At 35.2% G+C, this 24134-nt stretch overlaps 2 protein-coding genes across 4 annotated transcripts in view; both read left to right on the forward strand.

The window, feature by feature from the left end:
* grk5l (G protein-coupled receptor kinase 5 like) overlaps positions 1 to 16053 on the forward strand; it is a 68438-nt gene extending 52385 nt beyond the window's left edge. For 2 of the 3 annotated variants that reach the window (XM_048209171.1, XM_048209170.1), the window contains exons 7-16: positions 336 to 399; positions 2047 to 2187; positions 2440 to 2630; positions 2733 to 2770; positions 3569 to 3658; positions 4400 to 4608; positions 7550 to 7687; positions 10022 to 10159; positions 11205 to 11336; positions 12574 to 16053. In XM_048209171.1, coding sequence (XP_048065128.1) covers positions 336 to 399; positions 2047 to 2187; positions 2440 to 2630; positions 2733 to 2770; positions 3569 to 3658; positions 4400 to 4608; positions 7550 to 7687; positions 10022 to 10159; positions 11205 to 11336; positions 12574 to 12657 — 1225 coding nt within the window. In that variant the 3' untranslated portion in view covers positions 12658 to 16053. Of the gene's footprint in view, positions 1 to 335; positions 400 to 2046; positions 2188 to 2439; positions 2631 to 2732; positions 2771 to 3568; positions 3659 to 4399; positions 4609 to 7549; positions 7688 to 10021; positions 10160 to 11204; positions 11405 to 12573 lie in introns of all 3 variants that reach the window. The other variant, XM_048209172.1, reaches the window with a different exon arrangement.
* Positions 16054 to 17244: 1191 nt separating this feature from the next.
* Positions 17245 to 21919, forward strand: star (steroidogenic acute regulatory protein). The gene is made up of 7 exons (XM_048211390.1): positions 17245 to 18294; positions 18508 to 18615; positions 19784 to 19911; positions 20082 to 20240; positions 20430 to 20614; positions 20726 to 20819; positions 21282 to 21919. Exons 1-7 carry the CDS (start codon positions 18087 to 18089, stop codon positions 21399 to 21401), a joined length of 1002 nt encoding a protein of 333 aa, XP_048067347.1. The 5' UTR covers positions 17245 to 18086; the 3' UTR covers positions 21402 to 21919.
* Positions 21920 to 24134: the final 2215 nt, after the last annotated feature.

The raw sequence follows: 24134 nt of genomic DNA on the forward strand, positions 1-24134 counted from the left end.
AGTCTATGCTAGATATGAACTGAGTTGTTCAGCTCATATCTAGCGTAGACTTGGAGGCTGCAGAGTAACTTGAACGTTTACATTTAAGTGGCCCGTAAAAAAGTTATGAAAAATTTCCTTCTCACTTTTTCTGCAAACACAATTCTATGAAGGCTTTGTTTCACAGATGAGGTGGAAAATGTGTTTCTTATTGACTATGCTTTATAATTGTAATGTTGTGTATAACTTGTAATGTAGCTTGTGCTCCACCTAGTTTTATTAATGGATCTGAATGTTAAAATGTCAGTTTCCTGTCTGTGCTGGTTTGATATCAGATTTTGTGGTTTCATTTCCAGGCAGTCTATCACAAAAGACACATTTCGGCAGTATAGAGTTCTGGGGAAAGGAGGCTTTGGAGAGGTGAGGGTATTGTCATGACCTGCACACTGTGTCTGTACTAAATATTTCCTCATTTGCTCTCTATCAAAACCTAGCTAGCTACCTACCTAGACAGTATTTGTAGACATCACAAGTGTGCTCCTGACACAAAGGCTGTTTCAAATTTTTTTTTTTTTTCTTTTTTTTTTTTTTTTTTTTTTTTGGCCAAACAGTAAAGAAGCATGTATCCTCATCATAGATAAAGTAGTCCCAGAATGCACTGCAAAAAGCTTTGTGAAAGATGACAGATAGAACAAAAAGAATAGTTGATGAATATATTATTGTCTTCCACTTACCTTAGCAACATCAAATCAAACTTTTTTGGAATCAGTTTTGAGTCAAGTCACTTGTCTAACTCACATAAAAAGTGTTATTTGTGTGTAGAGTTGCTGCCTTTGAAGAGGTACAGTCAAATTAGTGACATTTTACAAAAAACATGATAGGGATGCATGATATATCGGCCACAATACCGGTAACAACCAATATATGTTCATTTTTAATGTTATCATTATCGACCCAATAAGAAAATTTGGCTGATATTTTCAAGCCAATAAATAATGGATTATTTCCTTCAGCTGAGGCACTTCAGATGCGCACTGATCGCAATGATGGTTTTGAATTGCTTGAAATATGATTGAAATCACTTTACAGAAAATGGTTAAATGCAACACGTACAGCACAAGTCTGTCATATAGGCTACATAAAATTATAACGTGAACATTATAATTGTGTGCTTGGTGAGACTTGTGTTTCTGTAAGCAGGATCTCAAAAATTATATAAAAATTTGCATTTAGATTTATCGGCCAATATATCGGTTATCAGCTTTCAAATATAAAGAATTATCAGTTATCTTATTGACCGAAATTTTCATATCAGTGCATCCCTAAAAAATGGTCTATTGTCAATAGTGTAGCAATGTATGAAGTCACTTTCAAACCAAGCAGCTTTCTGCTGATGAACGCAACGAATTTGCACGACCAACTTAAACACAAGCAAAACTTTTTAACCCTCAAAATCTTGCAGAGCAACCCTTTTTTTTTTTTTGATGTTTCGTTTCAGTTAAGATGCTATCTTGTAAGGGTGTGGTAACATTTAACTGTGTTTCACAAGCAAAATCCGGTCATTTCAAAAGGAATCTGTACGAGCAGAAATTTCTCATGAAGGTGATTAAATAACCTATGCAGTTTTCGCTCATGTTCAAGTTGGTCCTGCGAATTCACCACTTTGACCAACAGAAAGCTTTAAAAGTTTTAAAGTGACATGTGAGCTGTGCTACACTATTGACAATGGACAGCTCTCAATTTTTTTTTTTGGCTGCCAAACCTTAAAGTGTTAGTTCACCATAAAATGAAAATTCTTTGATTAATTACTCACCCTCCTGTCGTTCCAAACCTGTAAGACTTTCAATTATCTTCAGAACACAAATGAAGATATTTTTAATGAAATCTAAACAATTTCTGTCCCTCCATTGACAGCTATGCAACTACCACTTTGACGCTTCAAAAAGTTGTAAAACTAATCCATATGACTTGATCACTTTATGATGAAGAACATAGAATTTAGGCTTTTATTCCCATATTCCCATGTGTGCGTATATGTAGTGATAATATACGTCCATCCCTGCCTAGGTGTGTGCATGCCAGGTGAGAGCCACAGGTAAAATGTATGCCTGCAAAAAGCTTGAGAAGAAAAGGATAAAGAAGAGAAAGGGGGAGGCCATGGCTCTAAATGAGAAACAGATTCTGGAGAAGGTCAACAGCAGGTTTGTGGTAAGTGGAATCATTCATTTATCTGTTATCTTTCATCTCTTTTACTTTACTTTGGTCATGTTTACACCTGGTATAAACATCCATCTTGGGCGATCCAGTCACAAGTGGCCATGCAATAAAAGCTCAAATGCATATACCTCAGTCTCTGTCCAATTCTTTGTCCAATAAAGGCTTGCTAACAGCATGAATACTTATAAAAGGGGGAAAGAATGTATTTTTGAGTATCGGCATCCTCTTTTCTCTGACTCTCAGGTTAGTTTAGCGTACGCATATGAGACCAAAGATGCCCTGTGTCTGGTGCTGACCATAATGAACGGTGGTGATCTGAAGTTTCACATCTATAACATGGGAACCCCGGGCTTTGAGAAGGAGCGTGTGCAGTTCTATGGCGCCGAGATCTGCTGCGGTCTAGAACACCTGCACAGAGAGTCTATCGTCTACAGGTGAGCAGGAACCAATGTGTTACTATCCTCAAATGCATCCATCCTCAATGATAATGAAATTTTATGGTTGAGCCATTTTTATGTTGCTTTCTTTCACTCTAGGGATTTAAAACCAGAGAATATACTTTTAGATGATAATGGTAAGTCAAATCAATTTTTCATTCATTCAATGAGTTAAATATGGCATTACATTAAATTGGATTTGGTCTAGGGATGTACTGATCCCACTTTTTCTTCGTGTTACTGGCTGATACTTAGGGAAACTTGTTTCCGCCACTGGATAAAAAAATAAAAAGGTAATTGTGACTTTTTATCTAACAATATTGACTTTTTTTTTCTCACAATTCTGACTTTTTTCTCAGAATTGCATGATATAATCTCGCAGTTGCGTGTTATGAAGTCCTGAGTAAAAAAGTCAGTCTATTTTTCCTCAGAATTGGACTTGATAACTCGCAGCTGCGAGTTTATATCTCACTATTCTGACTTCTTTTCTCAGAATTGTGAGTTTATATCTCACAATTCAGAGGAAAAAAAGTCACAATTGAGAGTTTATATTCCAAAATTCTGTCTTCATAATTCCCAATTGTTTATATCTCGCAGTTGTGAGGGAAAAAAGTCAGAATTGTGAGATAAATTATCTTTTAAATTAATTTATTCTGTGGCGGAAACAAGCTTCCATCTGATAGCAAAGCTTGTTTTTTATCAATTCACACAAAAGCTTCAACTAAACATGACATCATTATAAAATACAGAAAATGATGCATACAAAAAATGTGTAGCATGTGTAACATGTTTATTTAAATAAAAGTAAATTAAAGTTTAATAAATTGTAAAATGCAACAATAAATCATTTTACATTTAACATTTTAGCATTTAGCGTTTTTTTTTTTTTTTTTTTTAATGGTTTGTTTGCTACCATTCCCTCTCTATCCCTACAGGTCATATCCGGATCTCAGACCTGGGGCTGGCCATTAAAGTGCCTGATGGAGAACAGATCCGTGGTCGAGTGGGGACTGTGGGCTACATGGGTAATGATCTTTAGCTGTATTGATTTATAAATGTATGAAATATTACAGCTTGTGTAAAATATTTATGATTTTGCTGTTGATTTAAAATTGAAGCAAAATAGCATCTATAATTTATAAATGAATCATAACTTTTTTTCTAATGTATTTTTTGCAATCAAATAAACAAGTATTAAATGTATTGATTCACAGTACCATTCGAAAATCGAAAGAAATTCATACTTTTCAATGGCAAGGATTCATTATATTGATCAGAAGTGACAGTAAAGACATTTATGATGTTACAAAAGATTTCTGTTTCAAATAAATGCTGTTCTTTTGAACTTTCTATTCATCAAAAAATCCTTGGAAAAAATTATCATGGTTTCAGCATTGCTAATAATAAGAAATATTTCTTGAACACCAAACAGCATATTAGAATGATTTCTGAAGGATCATGTGGCACTAAAGACTTTGTCATTACAGAATAAGTTATTACATTTTAAAATATATTACGGTAATATAGTAAACATTTATTTTATATTGTAATACAGTTTCACAATATTACTGTTTTTACTGTGGTTTTGACTTTTTTCAAAAACATGAAAAATCTTGAATTTTGAACACTAGTGTACATACCAAATATAATATAATAAAAACTGTTTTTAGCTGCACCACTCAGTCCTACTAGATATCTATTCATGACAATATGAAACATTTGAAATGTTTATTGATTGATGAACTCAAACTGTATTGATGGGACAGCTCCAGAGGTGATCAATAACGAGCGGTATAGCATGAGTCCGGACTGGTGGGGGTTGGGCTGTCTGATCTATGAGATGACCGCTGGCCGATCGCCTTTCCGCGCTCGCAAAGAGCGAGTGAAGAGGGAAGAAGTGGAGAAGAGGGTGCAGGAGGAGGAAGAGGAGTACAGCGACAAGTTTTCAGAAGACACCAAAGCCATCTGCAGGATGGTGAGGCCACACACACACACACACATGCATAAACATAAAAGAATGAAGTTTCTGTGCTGGTCAAAATCAAAGATGACACAGTAGAGTACAACTAAGAGCTTGTATCCAAAGCTACATTATCTCTTCAGTCAAACACGCCATAGAAGCTGATTAAGAGTCCATTGATTGAGCGCACAAAACTGGTCAAATTGAGTCCATTCTGTATGTTTGGCTCATTTTTCTGGCTGCTAGTGCATGTTTTCGCCTGGGAAAGAAGCTGATAATGAGCTCTCTGAGACCAGCTCAGTTCAGGATTGTTTAATACTCTAAATGTATTGTAAAGAACCTCAGCTGTCTTTTATTAGAGTTGTCATGCGACTGTCTTTCTGTTAATCTTAAAGGGACAGTTCACCCAAAAGTGAAAAATATGTCATTTACTTAGCCTCATGTTGCTTTAAACCAGATTTTACAAAAACATATTTTTAGGGATTTGAAAGTTAGCAGGTGCATTCATTTTGTGTATCGGTAGTTTATGAGCTGTTTACTGGGAAACTTTTTTTTAATACTTTTTATACTTTGTGTTCTCTTCGGAACACAAATTAAAATCCGATGGCTCAGTGAGGCCTCCATAACCAGCAATGACACTTCCTCTCTAAAGATCCAATAATGTACTAAAAACATATTTAAATCAGTTCATGTAGTTCATCATCAGTACAGTGGTTCAATATTAATATTATAAAGTGACGAGAATATTTTTGGTGCGCCAAAAAAGCAAAATAACAACTTATTTAGTGATTGCTGATTTCAAAACACTGCTTCAGGAAGCTTTGGAGCATAAATGAATCAGCGTGTCGAATCATGATTCGGATCGCGTGTCAAACCGCCAAACTGCTAAAATCATGTGACTTTGGCGCTCCGAACCGCTGAGTCGACACGCTGATTCATTATGCTCCGAAGCTTCCTGAAGCAGTGTTTTGAAATCAGCCATCACTAAATAAGTTGTTATTTTGCTTTTTTGGCGCACCAAAAATATTCTCGTCGCTTTATAATATTAATATTGAACCACTGTACTCACATGAACTGATTTAAATATGTTTTTAGTAACTTTATGGATCTTGAGAGAGGAAATGTCATTGCTCCCTATGTAGGCCTCACTGAGTCAACGGATTTCAACAAAAATATCTCAATTTGCGTTCCAAAGATTAACGAAGGTTTTACGGGTGTGGAACGGCATGAGGGTGAGTAATAAATGATAGAATTTTCATTTTTGGGTGAACTAACCCTTTAATAATACTTTAAGTTTAATCGGGGCAGCCACCGTTACACCATAAGATGATAATGAAATATTTGTAAAAAAAAATTTACATTCACCAAATTTGATAAAATTACTATTTTATTTTGCTTTATAAGACGTGTGTCCAGAGAATATCTTAACATTTGCTGTGGTACAATTATAATATAAAAGCCTACTTAATTTTTCTAACAATATTTTTACAATATCACATTTGAAATTTTACTTGCATAGTATAAATATTTTTAGTTGTTTAAAGAAATTAATTATTTTATTCAGCATGGAAGCGTTAATTTCATTGTAAAGTGACAGTAAAGACATTATAATGTTAAAATGATGGTAACACTTTAATTTAAGGTGACGTAGTTATACGTCTACTGCTGTCAAACGATTAATCGTGATTAATCGCCATCCAAATAAAAGCTTGTGTTTACATAATATGTGTGTACTGTGTGTAATTATGTGTATATAAATACATGCATCTATGTAAATTATATAAATATATATACAGTATATACATGCAAATTTCTTAAACACATGTAAACAAAAACTTTTATTTTGGATGCGATTCATTGTTTTACAGCACTCGTTACTACAAGAACTTACTATAGTAATAACAGTAAATTATGCATAGTTACAAACAAATGAATGTTCTTTAAAAGACATTTAAAAAATAAAAGCCTTGCAGACCCTAAAATTTTGAACGGTAGTGTAGCTGCTTTTAAATTTAAGAAGGGGATCCCTCAAAAGGGGGTCATTATATTTGGGGGTCCTTGGCAAAAAAAAAAAAAAAAAGCTTAAAATCTTCTCAGTTAACTGACTCTGACCCAATTAAAGTTTTTTAAGAAGCTAAAGCACACATTTGATTTAGGTTTTGCATGAAGACCAACAGTTGGCCTTCTGCTGAAACTCATTTAAATGACTTAAAAATGGCTCATATCATATGGAGTACTTGTTATTCACACTATGCTTAATCTGGTATGGAAAATGCAGCATTACTATTTTGTGTTCCATGGAAGAATGAAAGTCAAATTTTCTATATATTGTAATCATTGTGTTCACAACTTGTAATAATTACTTTAATGAGCTTGTTTCTGCCTCAAATTAATACCTGTAGGCTAACAGGATGATTTGTATTATCTTAGAACTGTAAATTTCTGAAATATGAAAATGACTTGGACACAGTAACCTCTGATAACAGATTACTCTAAATTATAATGTAGACACATGCATTTTCTGTAAAGCTGCTTTGAAACAATATGTACTGTATTGTGAAAAGTATTATACAAACAAATATGAATTGAATTGAACTGGATTTGAGAATGACATGAAGATAAGTAAATGATGATGATTTTCAGGTGAACCATCCTTTTAACTGACTTTAATTTGAAATTCTATGTTGCGTCATGCAAATGGCCTCCACATTTGAGCTCATAAAACTTCCCAGCCTAACACGTTCCTTTGTGCGGTTTTGTGATGTCTGGTTTGTGATTGCTGACCCTAGTTTTAGGATGTTTGCTCCATTTAAATGTCTTCATTTGGCACACAAGCTCTTTTTCCTAGTGTTTCGAAGCCATTGACCAGCTTCGCCTCTCAAATTCCACTCTTGAAGAATGTACAAACCTGTGTTCCTAATGTCTGGCTGGCTGCTCTCCGCTTCTTGTCCCACAGCTGTTAGCCAAAGATCCCAAGCAGAGGCTCGGCTGCCAGGCGGATGGAGCTGCTGGAGTCAAAGCCCACCCATTCTTTAAGAACATCAACTTCAAGAGGCTAGAGGCCGGCATTCTGGAACCTTCCTTTGTGCCTGATGTGAGTTTCTGTTCTCATGAAGTTGATGTTAACACTGTAAAGCCTGACAAATTAAATAATAGTCAGAAAAATAATTTTTTTTTTAATGGAACAGTTTATTGAACCTTGAGAAAAAAAAAACATATTTGAAACATCAGGCTTTTATGGCTCATATAGTATAGCAGGAAATGGAGCTCATACTTGGAGGTAAAAACACCTGAATTTTATTAAGAAGCTCAGACTTATCAAAAATGCAATTTAGTGCAGTTGCTCATATTTATGTGGCCAAAATGTAAGATGAAACTCTGATAGCTTGTGATGAAAATCAGTGCATAAACATTATAAGAGTATAGCAGACAACTTGTATAAAATACATACAAATATCAGTTGTCACTCTATATCGCTCAGTAATTTGTCTTAGTCAGATGGTATTCAAATGCCTTGTTTTATGATAAAAACTGTAGTTGTTGAGGGAACATATGATGCAGTGCAATACAATGATGATTGAGAGATGTTCTACAAACCTGATTCCAAAAAAGTTGGGACACTGTACAAATTATGAATAAAAACAGAATGCAATGATGTGGAAGTTTCAAATTTCAATATTTTATTCAGAATACAACATAGATGACATATCAAATGTTTAAACTGAGAAAATGTATAATTTTAAGGGAAAAATAAGTTGATTTTGAATTTCATGGCATCAACACATCTCAAAAAAGTTGGGATAAGGCCATGTTGACCACTGTGTGGCATCCTCTCTTCTTTTTATAACAGTCTGCAAACGTCTGGGGACTGAGGAGACAAGTTGCTCAAGTTTAGGAATAGGAATGTTGTCCCATTCTTGTGTAATACAGGCTTCTAGTTGCTCAACTGTCTTAGGTCTTCTTTGTCGCATCTTCCTCATTATGATGCACCAAATGTTTTCTATGGGTGAAAGATCTGGACTGCAGGCTGGCCATTTCAGTACCCGGATCCTTCTTCTATGCAGCCATGATGTTGTAATTGATGCAGTATGTGGTCTGGCATTGTCATCTTGGAAAATGCAAGGTCTTCCCTGAAAGAGACGACGTCTGGATGGGAGCATATGTTGTTCTAGAACTTGGATATACCTTTCAGCATTGATGGTGCCTTTCCAGATGTGTAAGCTGCCCATGCCACATGCACTCATGCAACTCCATACCATCAGAGATGCAGGCTTCTGAACTGAGTGCTGATAACAACTTGGGTTGTCCTTGTCCTCTTTAGTCCGGATGACATGGCGTCCCAGTTTTCCAAAAAGAACTTTTGATTCGTCTGACCACAGAACAGAACAGTTTTCCACATTGCCACAGTCCATTTTAAATGAGCCTTGGCCCAGAGAAAATGTCTGTGCTTCTGGATCATGTTTAGATTTGGCTTCTTTTTTGACCTATAGAGTTTTTTCTGGAAGTATTCCTGAGCCCATGTTGTGATTTCCATTACAGTAGCGAATGTGATGCAGTGCGTCTAAGGGCCCGAAGATCACTGGCATCCAGTATGGTTTTCCGGCCTTGACCCTTACGCACAGAGATTGTTCCAGATTCTCTGAATCTTTGGATGATATCATGCACTATAGATGATGATAACTTCAAACTCTTTGCGATTTTTCTCTGAGAAACTCCTTTCTGATATTGCTGCACTATTTTTCGCCGCAGCATTGGGGGAATGCTTGACTTCTGAGAGACACTGCCATTCTGAGAGGTTGTTCCTTTATATGTACATTTAACTTTTCCGGCATCTTACTGCTACCTGTCCCAACTTTTTTGGAATGTGTAGCTCTCATGAAATCCAAAATGAGCCAATATTTGGCATGACATTTCAAAATGTCTCACTTTCAACATTTGATATGTTATCTATATTCTATTGTGAATAAAATATAATTTTATGAGATTTGTAAATTATTGCATTCCTTTTTTATTCACAATTTGTACAGTGTCCCAACTTTTTTGGAATCGGGTTTGTAATAAACCTTCCTCAAAATCTGTATCATATTTGATACTCACATTTTAACATGATTTTTCTAAAACATGATGTATGGATAATCAAGTAAACCAATCAAGAGTTCATCTTGAAATATTACCAACAATATAAAAGTTATTCTTACGTTTACATTTAAAAATCAGTAGTACGACACGTGTACCACAAGCTGAAGGGGAACGTTTTTATAATTATTCTACTTTTTTACTCACAAAAAACAGTTTAGACTGTCAATCAGATGACAGAAAGCATGTTGTAGATTGTGTATAACACGTTTTGATCAAAATTTGAGTATGGTTGAATTCCCTTATTACTCTGTTTTTTTATTTTTGTTTCCATTCTTTGCTAATTTCATAGCCCAGGGCGGTCTACTGTAAAGATGTTCTGGACATTGAGCAGTTCTCCACCGTTAAGGGTGTCAACCTGGACCAAACAGACAATGATTTCTACTCCAAGTTTGCCACTGGCAGTGTCTCCATCCCATGGCAAAATGAGGTATGAAGCTGCTAAAATCCCCTGCTGCCAATGTAATGCCATATGGCAACTTTTTTTCCGATAACACGATAATGAATCATTCAGCCTGGCATCATCTTTAACATTCCATTTGGCACAGTAATGAACAAGAAAAAATTAAAAAGGTCGCTGACCCTTAGTTGTACAGGTGTTAATAGTGTTTATAGCTGGTTATAGTGTATATTAGCATGATTGGAAGGCTGCATAATTCAATTCAATTTATTTATATAGCACAGTTGTGACCCAGGACCACAAAACCAGTCATAAGTTGCACGGGTATATTTGTAGCAATACCCAACAATACATTGTATGGGTCAAAATTGTCGATTTTTCTTTTATGCAAAAAATCATTTTATATTAAGTAAAGATCATGATCCATGAAGATATTTTGTAAATTTCCTACTGTAAATATATCAAAAATGTATTTTTATGAGTGGATGTGCATTGCTAAGGATGATTTTCTCAATATTTGAATTTTTTTGCACCCTCAGATTCCAGATTTTCAAATAGTTGCATCTCGACCAAATATTGTCCTATCCTAACAAACCATCAATGGAAAGCTTATTTATTCAGCTTTCAGATGATGTATAAATCTCAATTTCAAAAAATTTACCCTTATGACTGGTTTTGTGGTCCAGGGTCACAATTAAAAACAACTGCCATTGACCAATGTGCTGTACAAAAATTAATAACCATTAGATAAAATTCAGACAAAGACAAAGCCACGAGTAAACAACAAAACATAGATTTAAACATAAAGATTTAACTCAAAGAGTTAACTCAAAGCCAGATCAAATAAAAATTATTTATAAATTTATAAATTTAAAAATAGATAATGTTGGAGCAGTTCTGATTGACTAATCAGCATCCAGAACTATAATTATCCATTCTGTAAAGATGTTAAGAAAGGATTATTTGACCTTCTCATCATCATTTCTCTCTTTTTGATTATCTGTATCTGTCTGTCTCTTGCTATTTTGTCTGTTTTCTGTCCTTCCTTTTATTATATTCTTTTTCCCTGCTGCAGATGATCGAGACAGAGTGCTTCAGCGACCTTAATGTATTCGGGCCTCAGGGGACACGGCCCCCTGACCTGGATTGGAACCAGCCTCCCGAGCCGCCTCGGCGTAGCCTGCTGGACAGGATCTTTAGGAGACATGTGAGGATCCCCTCCACCTCCACCACAGAGGAACACCCCAGAGAACACAATAGTTAACTACAGACCAGGTCAAACACCCCATCAGGACACCACACGCTCACACATGTAGAGCAGATCAGCAACAATCAGGAAGCATTGTACCCAGGGGCCAAAAATAACTTTGCCACATTAATTTAGAAAATGTCATGTTTTTTTGTTTTTGTTTTTGTTTTGTTTTTACACAGGAATTCACTTGATAAATTTCAAAAAAATTACTTATTTGATTAGTGACTTACAGAGAGTGCAGATTTTTTTTTTTTTATGTTTCTTCTTCATTGTACATTAAAATGTTTCTTTGTTTTATGTTTTTCAGAATCCTAAAAGTTTCTTTTTATTTCCAGGTTTAAATTAGATTTTGAATCATATATTTTCAGTTATTTCTTAAATTTAACTTAATTTCATATCAGCCATAAAGCTGTATTTGACATTAATCTTAATAATAATATATATCTAAATGAGACAATATCAACATTGAAATATATAGATGTTAAACTGCAAACATTAAGACACATGTTCATATTTTTATTTTGTTATTTTACTACGAGAAATACATACACTACTCAAAAAGTTGCATTCTGCATATATTATTACAGCTTAAAAGTAGTGTTCTATTTTAATATAATTTAAAATGTAATTTATTCTTGTGATGGCAAAGCTGATTTTTCAGCAGCCATTATTTTTTATCAAATTACAGTCTTTTCTAAATAAAAGTATGAATTTCTTTTTTATACATTGTGCTGACCCCAAACATTTGAATGGTAGCGTATGCGTTTTGTAAATAAACTACAAAATAACTAGGCGGCCTAGATATCTAATCACAATTTGTCAAAAGCAATGCATTGTTACTTTTGCATTGTAGATCTCTGCATGTGTTACATTCTACACATGCAGAGATCTATGTTGCGAGGCATTACCCACATTCTGATATTTTGCCTACAAATAAACAAGTCCAACTGGACTGAACTAAAGCACGCACATTTATTTTCATTTAGCACCTATTTCTGGAGAAAAATGGGGAAGAGAGAATTTTTCAATCGTTTCGGGGAAAAATATTTGGTTAAGTAACGTGCCTTACCCCCAACGCTGCTGGCGAGTGTTAATTTTGGACCCTGATTGTACTTGTCTATATGTGAGAGAGAATTTCTAAATCATAACTAACATGAATTATTTCTATCTGTCATTGTCTCTCATCCTTCAGCATCCAGAGGTGACCATCGCTCAAAGCCGGGTCTCGTCTTCCAGTGTCAACTCTGTTGACTCCATGTCAAACTCTGCCCCCTAGTGGACAGATCGCTGCTGGACTGCAGGGAACAAAAGCGAGTGAGCGATAAAGAGAGGAAAGAATACGAGTGAAGAACTCCTCCTGCCCTTTAAAGACCAGTCGACAGAGCGTGGAAGAGTCTGTTTTCCTTGCCTTGGCCCTCACTACCCATCCACGGCCCGCTGAGAGGACAGGAGAAAAAACAAACTCCTGTTTAAAGACCTTTATTTATCCGTTTTGTGACCGAAAGGAGAACATTTATTCCTTCACCTCACGCTCCCTCAGGATTGCTGGAACAGTAAAGAGCCACTGACAATGACAGAATATTAACTCATATTATTCAGGGGATTTTATCGACAAAGAGAGGCCTCCACAGGGAATGGGAAGGGGGCTTTTTAAATGTTCTTTTGCAAAGGAAAGCTAATATAGTGAACTTAAGAGACTACACACTCACTCACAAACACACGCACACTCTCGATTCCTCCTCCATCCCTCTCTCGCTATACCTACCTATCTACCCCTTTTTTCTTTCCGTCTACATGTAACACCTCCAACCTCAACCCAAAATGTGCATTGCCTTGCATTCTCTCAGGCCAAAGAGCTTATTACAGGAAGACACGTATTTGAGTAACCGTTGCCATATTTCGCTGCAGAGAGTGACGAAAGGCCTAAAAGCACAAGGAAATAGGAGCTCATTTTAGCTGTATACGTTTTCCTTCCCTGTCATCTGCAAATTATGTGAAATCACTGAAAAACAAACTCAATTTGGCAGCTTCAGCCTCTTCCAGTCCACTTAAGACCAGCGTCCGTTTTCTAAAATCTCATCTGCTCCATTTGTCGGACACTACGTGGTCTACAAACATAAGCTAAAAGTATCTCTGTATGATCAGTTTCTTTGTGCGTAAAGGCCATTGACCATAGTGAAAGGCGGAGCCATCTCAGTGGACGTGGTCTTTGGGTTGGTAGGCCACCTACCAGCAGACACATAGCCAATCACAGCACAATAAATCAGTCAGGGAGTACTTCTCATCTCATCACATTATTCATAAGTGGCTCATTTACCCGATTTACAGAAAATATATGATAAAAGGTGATTAATTCAGCTTTCATAGGCAATTTGGCATTGAATCAGAGGATGTTGCTGGACTCTTCAATCTGAGCTACTGTGAGATTTTGCTGATGTGGAAAAGAGTTTAAAAATGTGCTAAATTTGTATCACGGCAGCTCCAAGGGGAGACGGAATTGACCATGTAATAATAATACATCTACAGTACACAGTCAAGCGTTTTCACTTTTTAGGACAACAAAACAGTTTTCTTCCAGATTCCGTATGTAAATATGCCTTCATTTAATCAGATTTCAACCACTAATAGACTGAAACTGGCACCACTTCACTTCAGCCTTTATGCACACACACAATACACCAGACTCATGAAGTTTCATACCTCAGCAGATGTTTTCTCATACTTATGCAGTTTCCATTCAGATGCCAATTGGTAGAAAGACATTTCATTCATCTTCCCCAACTGTAAATGTACTCATTTAAAAAGTGTCCAGGATTTCAGTTGTATAGACATCATGGGAATCCAGAACACACTGGCCTAAAAATACATTTATATCCCATGCATAGAGAATACATGATAGTTTTGTAGTGTTCAAATGTTTCTTTAAATAAATGGATAGTTTATCAGTAACCAAATGGAGCGACTCAAGAAGGAACAGAATATGAATCTCGACCTCATAATCTTGCATTTACAATACCATTCCAAGGGTTTTTTTATGCCTCAAAGTTCAATAGCGAATCTCAAGACAAATCAAGTGTATTAAAATGACGACTTGAAGCTATTTCACGAGTACGTATGCTAAGTGCCATGTCATTTCCAATCATTAAACTGATGTGTGTTTACCAAATTATGGATCAGTTATGCCATTAATTTACCATGCTAGAAATTTCATCTGAAGGGTTTAAAATGAAAAAAAGTGTATACTTAGTGCAGGTTCTAACATTTCAAACTTCTTCTCGTCTGAAATGTGTGTAATAACTGGTTATTGCACTGTATTATGACATGTTACATAAATTGCACTGCACTCTGCATGGTCAATCAACTATTCATCGAGCGGGACCAATGTGTCTGTTAACGCTTTAGGGGTCTGATCTCTGTGTATACTAGTGCCATGCTGTTGTTCATTGTGGTGACACTTTATACGCCACATAGTTGTGATGATTCATGGTCACTTTCATGTGAAATTCAGAAAAGATTCATGTTAATGCATTTCTCCTATTTTTAAAAATTGTGACCAATGTTGATTTGGAAGTACTTTATTTACCATTACAGGGAATATTCATCACTTTTGCCACTTGTGTATCTAAATTGGGTTAGTTATTATAAAACTTGATTAACATGATACTCCAGCAACTGAGAGTCGTGTTACTGACTTTACAGTGATTTTGAATCAGACTTTTCCCCAAATATGCATAGATAAAGTGCATATTATTTTTGTATTAGTTCATTAAGTGTTTCTTGCACTCTTTATCATTAAGAGGGACTGATGTAAACTGATATTATGTTATATCAGCAAGTAGATGTTGATTTGGTCTATGGAAACATAAGGGAAAGGTTTGCCACTTTTTTAATTTTATTTAGAGTTTTCTAAATGGACGGGAAAGCTTTGAGTCACAGTAAATTATTTCTGTAATTTAAACAAAAGGGTTGTAAATTGAAGGCCTGATGGTTTAAACTTCAAACCTATAGGTTTATATTTCTACAGTATCCTCTGAAGTAATTTAACAGCTGTGAAGTTTAGAAAAATGAACCTTTCCTCAGACTAGGAGTTAATGCTTTGCTTATGTATACTTTCTGTTTGTCCTCCATACAACAATGTGACGAATGAACTGGTGGTGACGTGTAATTGCTGCATAAAAGGGAACTTTGCCTTTAAAACAATGACCAAACTAAAAGGGAACTGAAGTGATGTTTATTTGGAGAGTAAAAACTAGAGAAATTAGAGAAGACAAGATTTTGAGGACATGGCTCCTTTTGGATTCATTTTTTGTATAAGTCATGAAGTGAGTTTTAATTACATTCTAGAGAAAAAAAAAACCCAATGAAGTGCCTCCTTTTTAGTAGTCTAGTCCAGGTTAGTGCCCATGATACGGTTTGCACTTTGTGTGTCACTTCAGTCATTCACACAATGTAAACATGCACACGCACAAACACACACACACACACACATTTTAAAGAGAGGTGTTGTACTACGCTGACTGCATGTGAAGCCAAACCTGACAGTCCTTCTGAATAAAACCTGTGCTGGCCTGAACATAACTGTGTAGTTCTTTTAGAAATGTGAATGTGTTTGTATTATGATAACATACGTGATTATCATGAACGATAAATAAACATAAAACTGAATAATAAATGGAAAGGAAAACTGAATTATTTTGGTTTAAATGGTTTTACTTTATGTTAGGAATGTCAATTTAAATTAATAGATAATATAAAAAATATTTTAGATGAGATAATATAAAAATATCTATAATATATAATATTTGAGATAATATAAAAATATTTTATAACTAAAAAATTAAATAAAATAAAAAATTAATAATTGTACTTTATATAATTTAATTTATACATTGAGTTCTGTAAAAACAGTAATATTGTGAAATAGTATTACAATTTAAAACAGTTTTAACATTTTAAAATGTGTCACATGATCCTTCAGAAATCATTCTAATATGCTGATTTGGTGTCCAAGAAACATTTCTTATTTTTATCAGCGTTTTTTGTGGAAACCCAGATAAATAAAAGTATTATTGTAATTTATTTCAAAAAGAAAAATGTTTTAGTGTAAAAAAGCACTTTTTGTTGTGTCAATTCAATGCTTTACTTATATGCTACAATAATGTCTTTTTTCACAGGAAATATTGATAAAATATAAGTAATTTGATTTTAAAAAATGTCATCATGTAGTTAATTTAATTCAAGTTTGTAATCCATTGACAGTCATTGAATCATTCACTCTACCAATTTGTTAAAAACACTGAATCATTCTGGAACAAAACAAGTAACTGCATAGGGTAAATTCAGGTGTCCCATTGGCGTGACATTTTCAAGTGTCCCAATTTACTTGAATTCACCTGAGTAGGTACATTTCATAAAGACCTGTGGCTTTGTTTATAAATATTTTAGTTGGTGAAGTAAAAATAGATCAATAGTTGCCACTGTTACAGTGCAATACATGTACAGTTGAAATCTACAGCATTCATATTTCTTTAATATGACTGTTTAAGTTCAATGTTGAGTGCATGATTCAATTCAGCTCCAAGAGGAGTCAGAATTGACCATTTAATAATACTTCTATTGTACACAGTCAAGCCTTTTCCCTTTTTAGGACAACAAAACAGTTTTCAGGTTTCATTTATATCCCATGCATAGAGAATACATGATTTTTTTTATGAGTTTTTTAGTGTTCAAATGTTTCTTTAAATAAATGGATAGTTAGTCAGTAACCAATCAGTAACCATATTAAAATAATGACTTGAAGCTATTTCATGAGTACGTAAGTTTGTAATCCATTGACAGCCATGGTTTGCACCTGTTCCCGCTTCATTTCAACAGTCTGAGGCTGTTCCACATCTCCTGATTAGAAGTTTGTCTGATAAAGGTTAAGGCCTGAAGTATAAATTACTTTGAAGGACGCAGGGTTGTGGGTTAAGGTAGTTTCACTCATAAAGCCACTTTCCCCCACAACATATTGCTTAAATGTTCTTGAACAAGTTGATTTTACATCAAGCTAAAAACCAACGAGTCATTAAACCAATATTTTCATAGAACTAGGAAAGTTTCCATTGCCGTTGTGTCCAAGGCTGTCAGCCCGGCCTCTTAATGTTGTCATTGATGGAGAATTGATTTGTTGCAGCTTTGATGTGAGTTTATATATCACAGCGTGTAATAAGATGTAACCTGGATTTGCAGAATATGGTATTGTTGAAAGGTAACATTAAAAGTGGCCACTCAGCTTTATTTTTGGAGAAGCCACTAATTACCTCATTTTTTGGGATGCCACCAAGTAATGATGTCATTTTATTTGACCCCTTGGACTTATGATGATGATGATGATGATGATTTTGTCACATTATAAACTTGACCTCTTGAACTAAATCTGTAATGAAACCAGGCAAGCAAGTCATGTGTGACATTTTGAGAGTTTCCGGCTTATCAAATGTGAAAATATATCTGTATATAAGTTTAGTTGTACTGTACTGTTTGTTGTGACTCGAAAAAGGAAGAAAAAAAGACATAAGTGAAAACAGTACTAACCAGTGTTCTGTGTGGGTAGTTTTCAGGCACTAGCCGTTATCTGTAACAATATGTTTATAGTGGTAACAGATAGGCCGTCATGTTCACTGCACATCCTTGACACACATGGTCGCCCCCGTGCGTTGAGTGATGGTGCTGTTTTATCTGCGAGGTGACGAGAATGTGACCTTGTCTGATGGGGCTATAAAGGGGCCAAAGCATCCAACTGTTCTTCAGATTCCACTTCTAACTCACCGTGCCTGCATTTCATTTATCAGTAAAGAAAATTTTATAATGTTGCCTGCAACGTTCAAACTGTGTGCTGGCATTTCCTACAGGCACATGAGAAACATGACAGGTAAGAAGCTGTTTTATATATCAATGCTTTCTGAAATATATTTTTTATAATAATAATAAATAATAATTCAAGTTTATTAAGGGACCAACTTTACAATTTATGTCAAGATTTGGCTTTTCAACAAAATATATTGATCCAGGAACATGTCTTACTTGGCAAAATCACCGACCATATACATATCTTAAAAAAAAAAAAAAAACTTTTTTCAATCAGGTCTGAGGAAGAATGCAATGGTTGCAATCCATCATGAGCTGAACAAGCTTTCTGGACCTGGACCTAGTGCTTGGATTAACCACATCCGAAGAAGGAGCTCCCTGCTCAGTAAGAGAAATTCCACACACCTTGAACATTCATATTAAAGAAATATGGATGCTGTAGACTTCAACTGTACATGTAATAGCTAATAATAATAATAGCCAACTAAATTCTCGAAATGATTTACTCAGTTATTGTCCTGTTTAACTGTCTGTTCAATATACTGTATCATTTAAGGCTTAAGCAATATTACAGGAGCAATAGTGCTGTTGTTTTGAATATTAGTGAGTGTGAATTACTCATAAAAACAATCACTTGTTTTGTTCTTGAATGAATATATGTTTTTAATCAGAGTGAATAATTCAATGACGTACATAAAGACAGTCCCTGCATCTGAAATCACATACTACCCTATATAGTACAGTAGGTGAAAAAAAAAGTAGTATGTCCGAATCCATAGTATTCATAGTGGGTGAAAAGTACCCAGATGACCTACTACATTTGGTGCGATTATGAAGTGTGTATCTGATGGACTCTTTACTGTTCCATATTGCCACGGCAGAGGAGATATAAATGGCAGTGAAGCAACACAATGGATATCATAGGTCACATGACAATGACAACATTGCGGATGTACAGTAGTATGTCTTGATTTCATTCATACTACACACATTCATACTATATAGAATGTACTTCTTTAACGGTAAAGTAAGTTCTTTATCAAATGTACCCTCTCAAGTAAATTGGGACACTTGAAAATGTCACGCTAATGGGACACCTGAATTCAACCTATGTGATTTTGGATGAGGTTACTTGTTTTGTTCCCAAATGATTCAGTGTTTTTAATGAATTGGTTGAGTAAATGATTCAATGACTCACTCATAATGACATAATGATAATGAGTCTCTGAATCCAAATCCGACTTCCCTATGTAGTAGGCGAAAAACAGTATGTGAAAAGAGTTGTATGTTTGAATTACACCTACTACTACCAACGGGATTCTGAAGTGCACATGTGCATTACTTGTTTCCTGAATGATTCAGTGTTTTTGAATGAATGATTCAGTAACATATGAAGACACTTATTGCCACTTACTGCCATAACAATGTAATTTGCAGAAAGGGTCAATGAAAATTCTCCACCATTTTCATGCACATTTTCTACAGAAATCTAGTATGTATTTGTTTTTTCTTTATGGAGATGATCACATTTATGTGTGTGTTTCTTTGCATAGGCAGTCGGATTGCAGAGGAGACGTACAGTGAAGCTGAGCAGTGCTATGTGCAGCAGGGACAAGAAGCTCTGCAGAAGTCTATCAGCATCCTCAGTGACCAGGATGGCTGGCAAACTGAGATTGAGACTGTAATTTCATCATTCATTCTGATTAGGCCATGTATACATGCATATTTTATTATAAAGTTTTACACTGCACTTTGGTGTCCCAGGCCTTTAGAGGCAAAACCCTTTTTTTATTCATATATACTATAACAATAGTAATGAAAAGTTTTTTAATGTGGGCTTTTCTCTCTCAGGTCAGTGGGGATAAGGTGATGAGTAAAGTATTACCGGACATTGGGAAGGTTTTTAAGTTGGAAGTAATGCTGGAACAGCAAACAGATGACCTTTATGAAGAGCTTGTGGATAACATGGAACAAATGGGGGAGTGGAATCCCAATGTCAAACAAGTCAAGGTGGGTAGAAATAGATCTACAGACTGCCAGCTTCCTATGCTGCAGGCCTGTGTGCATTTTTAGTCACTGCACTTTTGAAGGACTGCCTTCTCATATCTTATTCATAGGCCTCCATAACAATGTAACAAAACATACAGCTACAGTTGCCTAGAGATATTTGGTATTCAGTACAGTTTTGGTCCCTCTCAGATTCTTCAGAAGATCGGTCAGGATACTATGATCACACATGAGATTTCAGGTGAAACACCTGGAAATGTAGTGGGCCCACGAGATTTTGTAAGTGTCCGCTGTGCCAAGCGCAGGGGATCTACATGCTTTCTTGCTGGGATGTCCACTCAGCACCCTGGAATGCCTGAAAAGAAAGGATTTGTGAGGTAAGTGAAAATTTGAATCACTCCCCCTACCCCTACCAAATAACAAACAAGCAAACAAAAATTCAAACCTCTTGCAATGTATTCAATTTACAAAATGTCTTATTTTTTGAGGGCTGAGAATGGACCCACCTGTATTGTGATGCGACCAAGTGCAGATGATCCCAATAAGACAAAGTTTACCTGGTTGCTTAGTTTAGACCTTAAGGTAAGTCAGTTGCCCTCTCAGTTAAAAAGTGACATATGCAATGTCTTGGATGTTAAATACTTTCTCGTATTCCAGTTTAATATTTATAAGAAAGCCGTTACTAGACTGATTCCCCTGAAAAGTTGCACTGTTGTTGCAATCAAAACATTGCTCTGTTTGTTTGAGCCCATTAATTCACCCAATAGCATGCGTTTGAGGTGGGACTATCTCTTTCTCAACCAGTAGGGGGAGTTTTCAAGAAGCATTATTTTTTCAGTTTTATTGGGTGTTTCTGGTGGCTTTAAAAATGACACAGTTTACCTTTTAAAGCAGCTTTGAAATTAAATAATAATTGAGAGTTAATGCTTGTAATGATCTTTAATAAGGAAGATAAGAAAAGTCACTCTCAGTATACTGTAGTATCACACTATACTAAATATGCTTAATGAGTGTTCTAATGTCTAGTTTGTCCCTGTTCTCCAGGGTTGGATCCCAAAAACTGTCATCAACCGGGTACTTTCTCAAACCCAGGTGGATTTCGCAAATCACCTCAGGCACAGAATGGCATCCAATGGTAGTGTGGAAGCAGCCATTGCCTGCTGACGTCTACATTTATACCCTATAAAAACACAGATGTCATAACACAAGCAGACTCTTTTCAGGGTCAAGCTCATCCTACCCAAAGCTGTCACACCCATTCCAGCCCACACTTGTAAACATTTCACACAGATGCAGAAGTTAAATTGTCCATCGAAGCAATATGCTGCTCTTTGCTGTTCAAGCCACACCATTTTAAATGTTTTCACATGCACAGAACTATAATAACTAAAACATTTATGCTGTAGGTTACTGGATCATTGTAATGGAGGTTTAGTAAGTTTTGATTTTAAACTGATGGTAAATTCAGTTGACTTCCTCTGTCACCTTCATTTTGTGGCTTTAACTTCCTTTTATTCACTCAAATACTTCTGCAGAACACCACTTACTATTTTTGGGTTAATTATTTCCTGTTTTATCATTTTTTGTGTAAAAAAAAAAAGTATTTATTTTAAGTTAATATAATTATTGCATCACCCTGGAAAAGGATGTCTGCTAAAAGAATGTTCATTAAAACAATTAAAACGACAAACTACAGTATCAGTCTTTTTTTTGTTCAAAAGGGTCAAAACACAAGAGGAGCACAAATTATGACCGAAGCCTCAATTTGCAGACTGCGTAAGGAAATACAGGAAATAGCTTCATCAGCATACTTTGGCAGGCCACTCAGCCAGTTACATAAACAACATTTTGAGTCAGTTATGCCCATTAGCGTCTCAACGATGTTCAAGCAAGCTGCCCCCGGAAAGGGAATGTGAATCGTATTACAGCCAGAAATTCAGTCCATAAAAATGTCTTGTCGTCTGGACTGGATTAGCATGGTCTTGCCAAAGCAAGGAGGTGTTTGGTCATTCGCATGTGTTTTAGGAACTTCTCGGCTCCTTGAAGGTTTGTTTGAGCCAACATTGCACAAAGGAGGAAATGAGGTAAACACTGATGTCCTGGCCAAAGGCGGGCCACAGTTCCCTCTCTAATGTTTTTCATTTTTTTCCGATGCAGTTGGCCATTTCTGATTATATTAAATAAATTTCAAAGCAAAAGTTGTGTAAATGACCTCTCTGCATCCACAGTTTATGGAGATTTCTGAAAAAGACATGATGAATATTTGTTGTTAAACAGCAGGTGATAGTCCAACTGAAGCATTTAAATTAGTAAGTTATTAGTAGTATTCAGTCATCAGACACGATCTGGTTCTACTAACAGTTCACTTCTGGTTCTACTAACAGCCTTATGAGACATTGTACATACAAGCTCAGTTAGTTCTTTGCTCAATTCCATTTTATCTCCTTTGCCATTCTTATGTAACAGTACAGTAATCAAGAAAAGATGTGTATGCAAATAGGATTCAGAAGAATGAGCAGTAGGAACAGAAAGACTGACAGAATCCAAAACCAAAAATGATTTATGCAAAGTGTAGGCTATTTCCACTTAAAAGTAATGACAAAAAAAAAAGTATAAATGACTACAGTGGTTCAACCTTAATATAACCTTAATATAACATGTTATGAAGTGACGAGAATACTTTTTGTGTGCAAAACAAAACAAAAATAACTACTTTATTCAACAATTTATTTTTCAATTGCCATTTCCCCCCTTGCCTTAAATGTGTTGCATGTAAGAATGTATGTAAAAGAACATTTTCCTTTAAAAGTTGCTTGTGTGTATATATAACATTAAAGAGTCTGTTATATGCGCTTCTGAAAATATGATTTATTTACTTTCATTTCCATGCAATAAGCAAAAGACAAAGAGGCAGATTGAAACACGTATTATTGAAACCAAGTGCGATAAGAAGGAAAGAACCATAAATCTCCTGTCGTGCGGCATTTTGGTGAGATGTCTCACTCCATTTCTGAATGGGACTTTATCAAATAAATAGTAGGCCTACGTCATTGAAGAGGAGGAAATACTGAGCATTAGATTTTTACAGAGGGAATGCAAATGGATTTTCACTTAAAGTATTTATAGCTATAAATGAGCAATTGTCCATGATTTGTTTTCTGTAAAATATTTTTGTGTTTGCCAGAGGTTCAACATTCTTCAACCAATCCATAAAAAAGTTTAAACAAAACATCTAGGTGAGTTGATGCAAACCAGATGTAATGAAGTCAGAAAAAAGGATTCAGACACAAAAATGTAGACAAAAGCTATACATTTTATTCCACTGAAGCCACCAAAAACCAAAAAAAGTAGGCTACCATACAGTTTCAAGCATTCACCTGTGCATCCATTTAAATTCTAGGACATCATTCTAATATAAACATACAACAAATAAGAATATGTTTATATTTAAGTTAATTAAAATATGTCATAAAATTGCATAATTATACAAGAATTTAAAATAATTTCTGATTACTGTTGTCACTTTGAAACAAAACAAAACAAACAAAGAAAAAAACAACCAAAGAAACAAAAGTGTGGGTTAGCCTGAGTTTGCTACAGCAAGGAGGTGTTTTCACATAGGCCTACTAATGTTTTTGAACTTCTCGGTTACTTGAAGGACTGTTGAGCCAAAAGCATTTAAGCATAAACTATGCCATTATTTACAATAATTGTTGTTGTAAAAATACAAGTAAATTCCATGTAGAATTTAAAAAAGTCATAAAATGGAATATATACAATAATTAAAAATATTATTTAATATAGTTTTAGATTAAGTACTGTTGACACTGTTTGAAATTAACTGTAAAAAAACCCCCAAAAAACCAAACCAAAACAAAACGAACTTTACAGCGTGAC

This window comes from Megalobrama amblycephala, linkage group LG12 (assembly GCF_018812025.1).
Source record: "Megalobrama amblycephala isolate DHTTF-2021 linkage group LG12, ASM1881202v1, whole genome shotgun sequence".
NCBI lineage: Eukaryota > Metazoa > Chordata > Actinopteri > Cypriniformes > Xenocyprididae > Megalobrama > Megalobrama amblycephala.

What these genes read in the sequence shown, in the direction of transcription:
- star (XM_048211390.1), top strand. Translation starts at nt 18,087, where the DNA reads ATGGTGCTGTTTTATCTGCGAGGTGACGAGAATGTGACCTTGTCTGAT. An exon ending in CCAATGTCAAACAAGTCAAG is followed by an intron (nt 20,241 to 20,429) that starts GTGGGTAGAAAT and finishes GGTCCCTCTCAG; the next exon opens with ATTCTTCAGAAGATCGGTCA. An exon ending in GAAAAGAAAGGATTTGTGAG is followed by an intron (nt 20,615 to 20,725) that starts GTAAGTGAAAAT and finishes TTATTTTTTGAG; the next exon opens with GGCTGAGAATGGACCCACCT.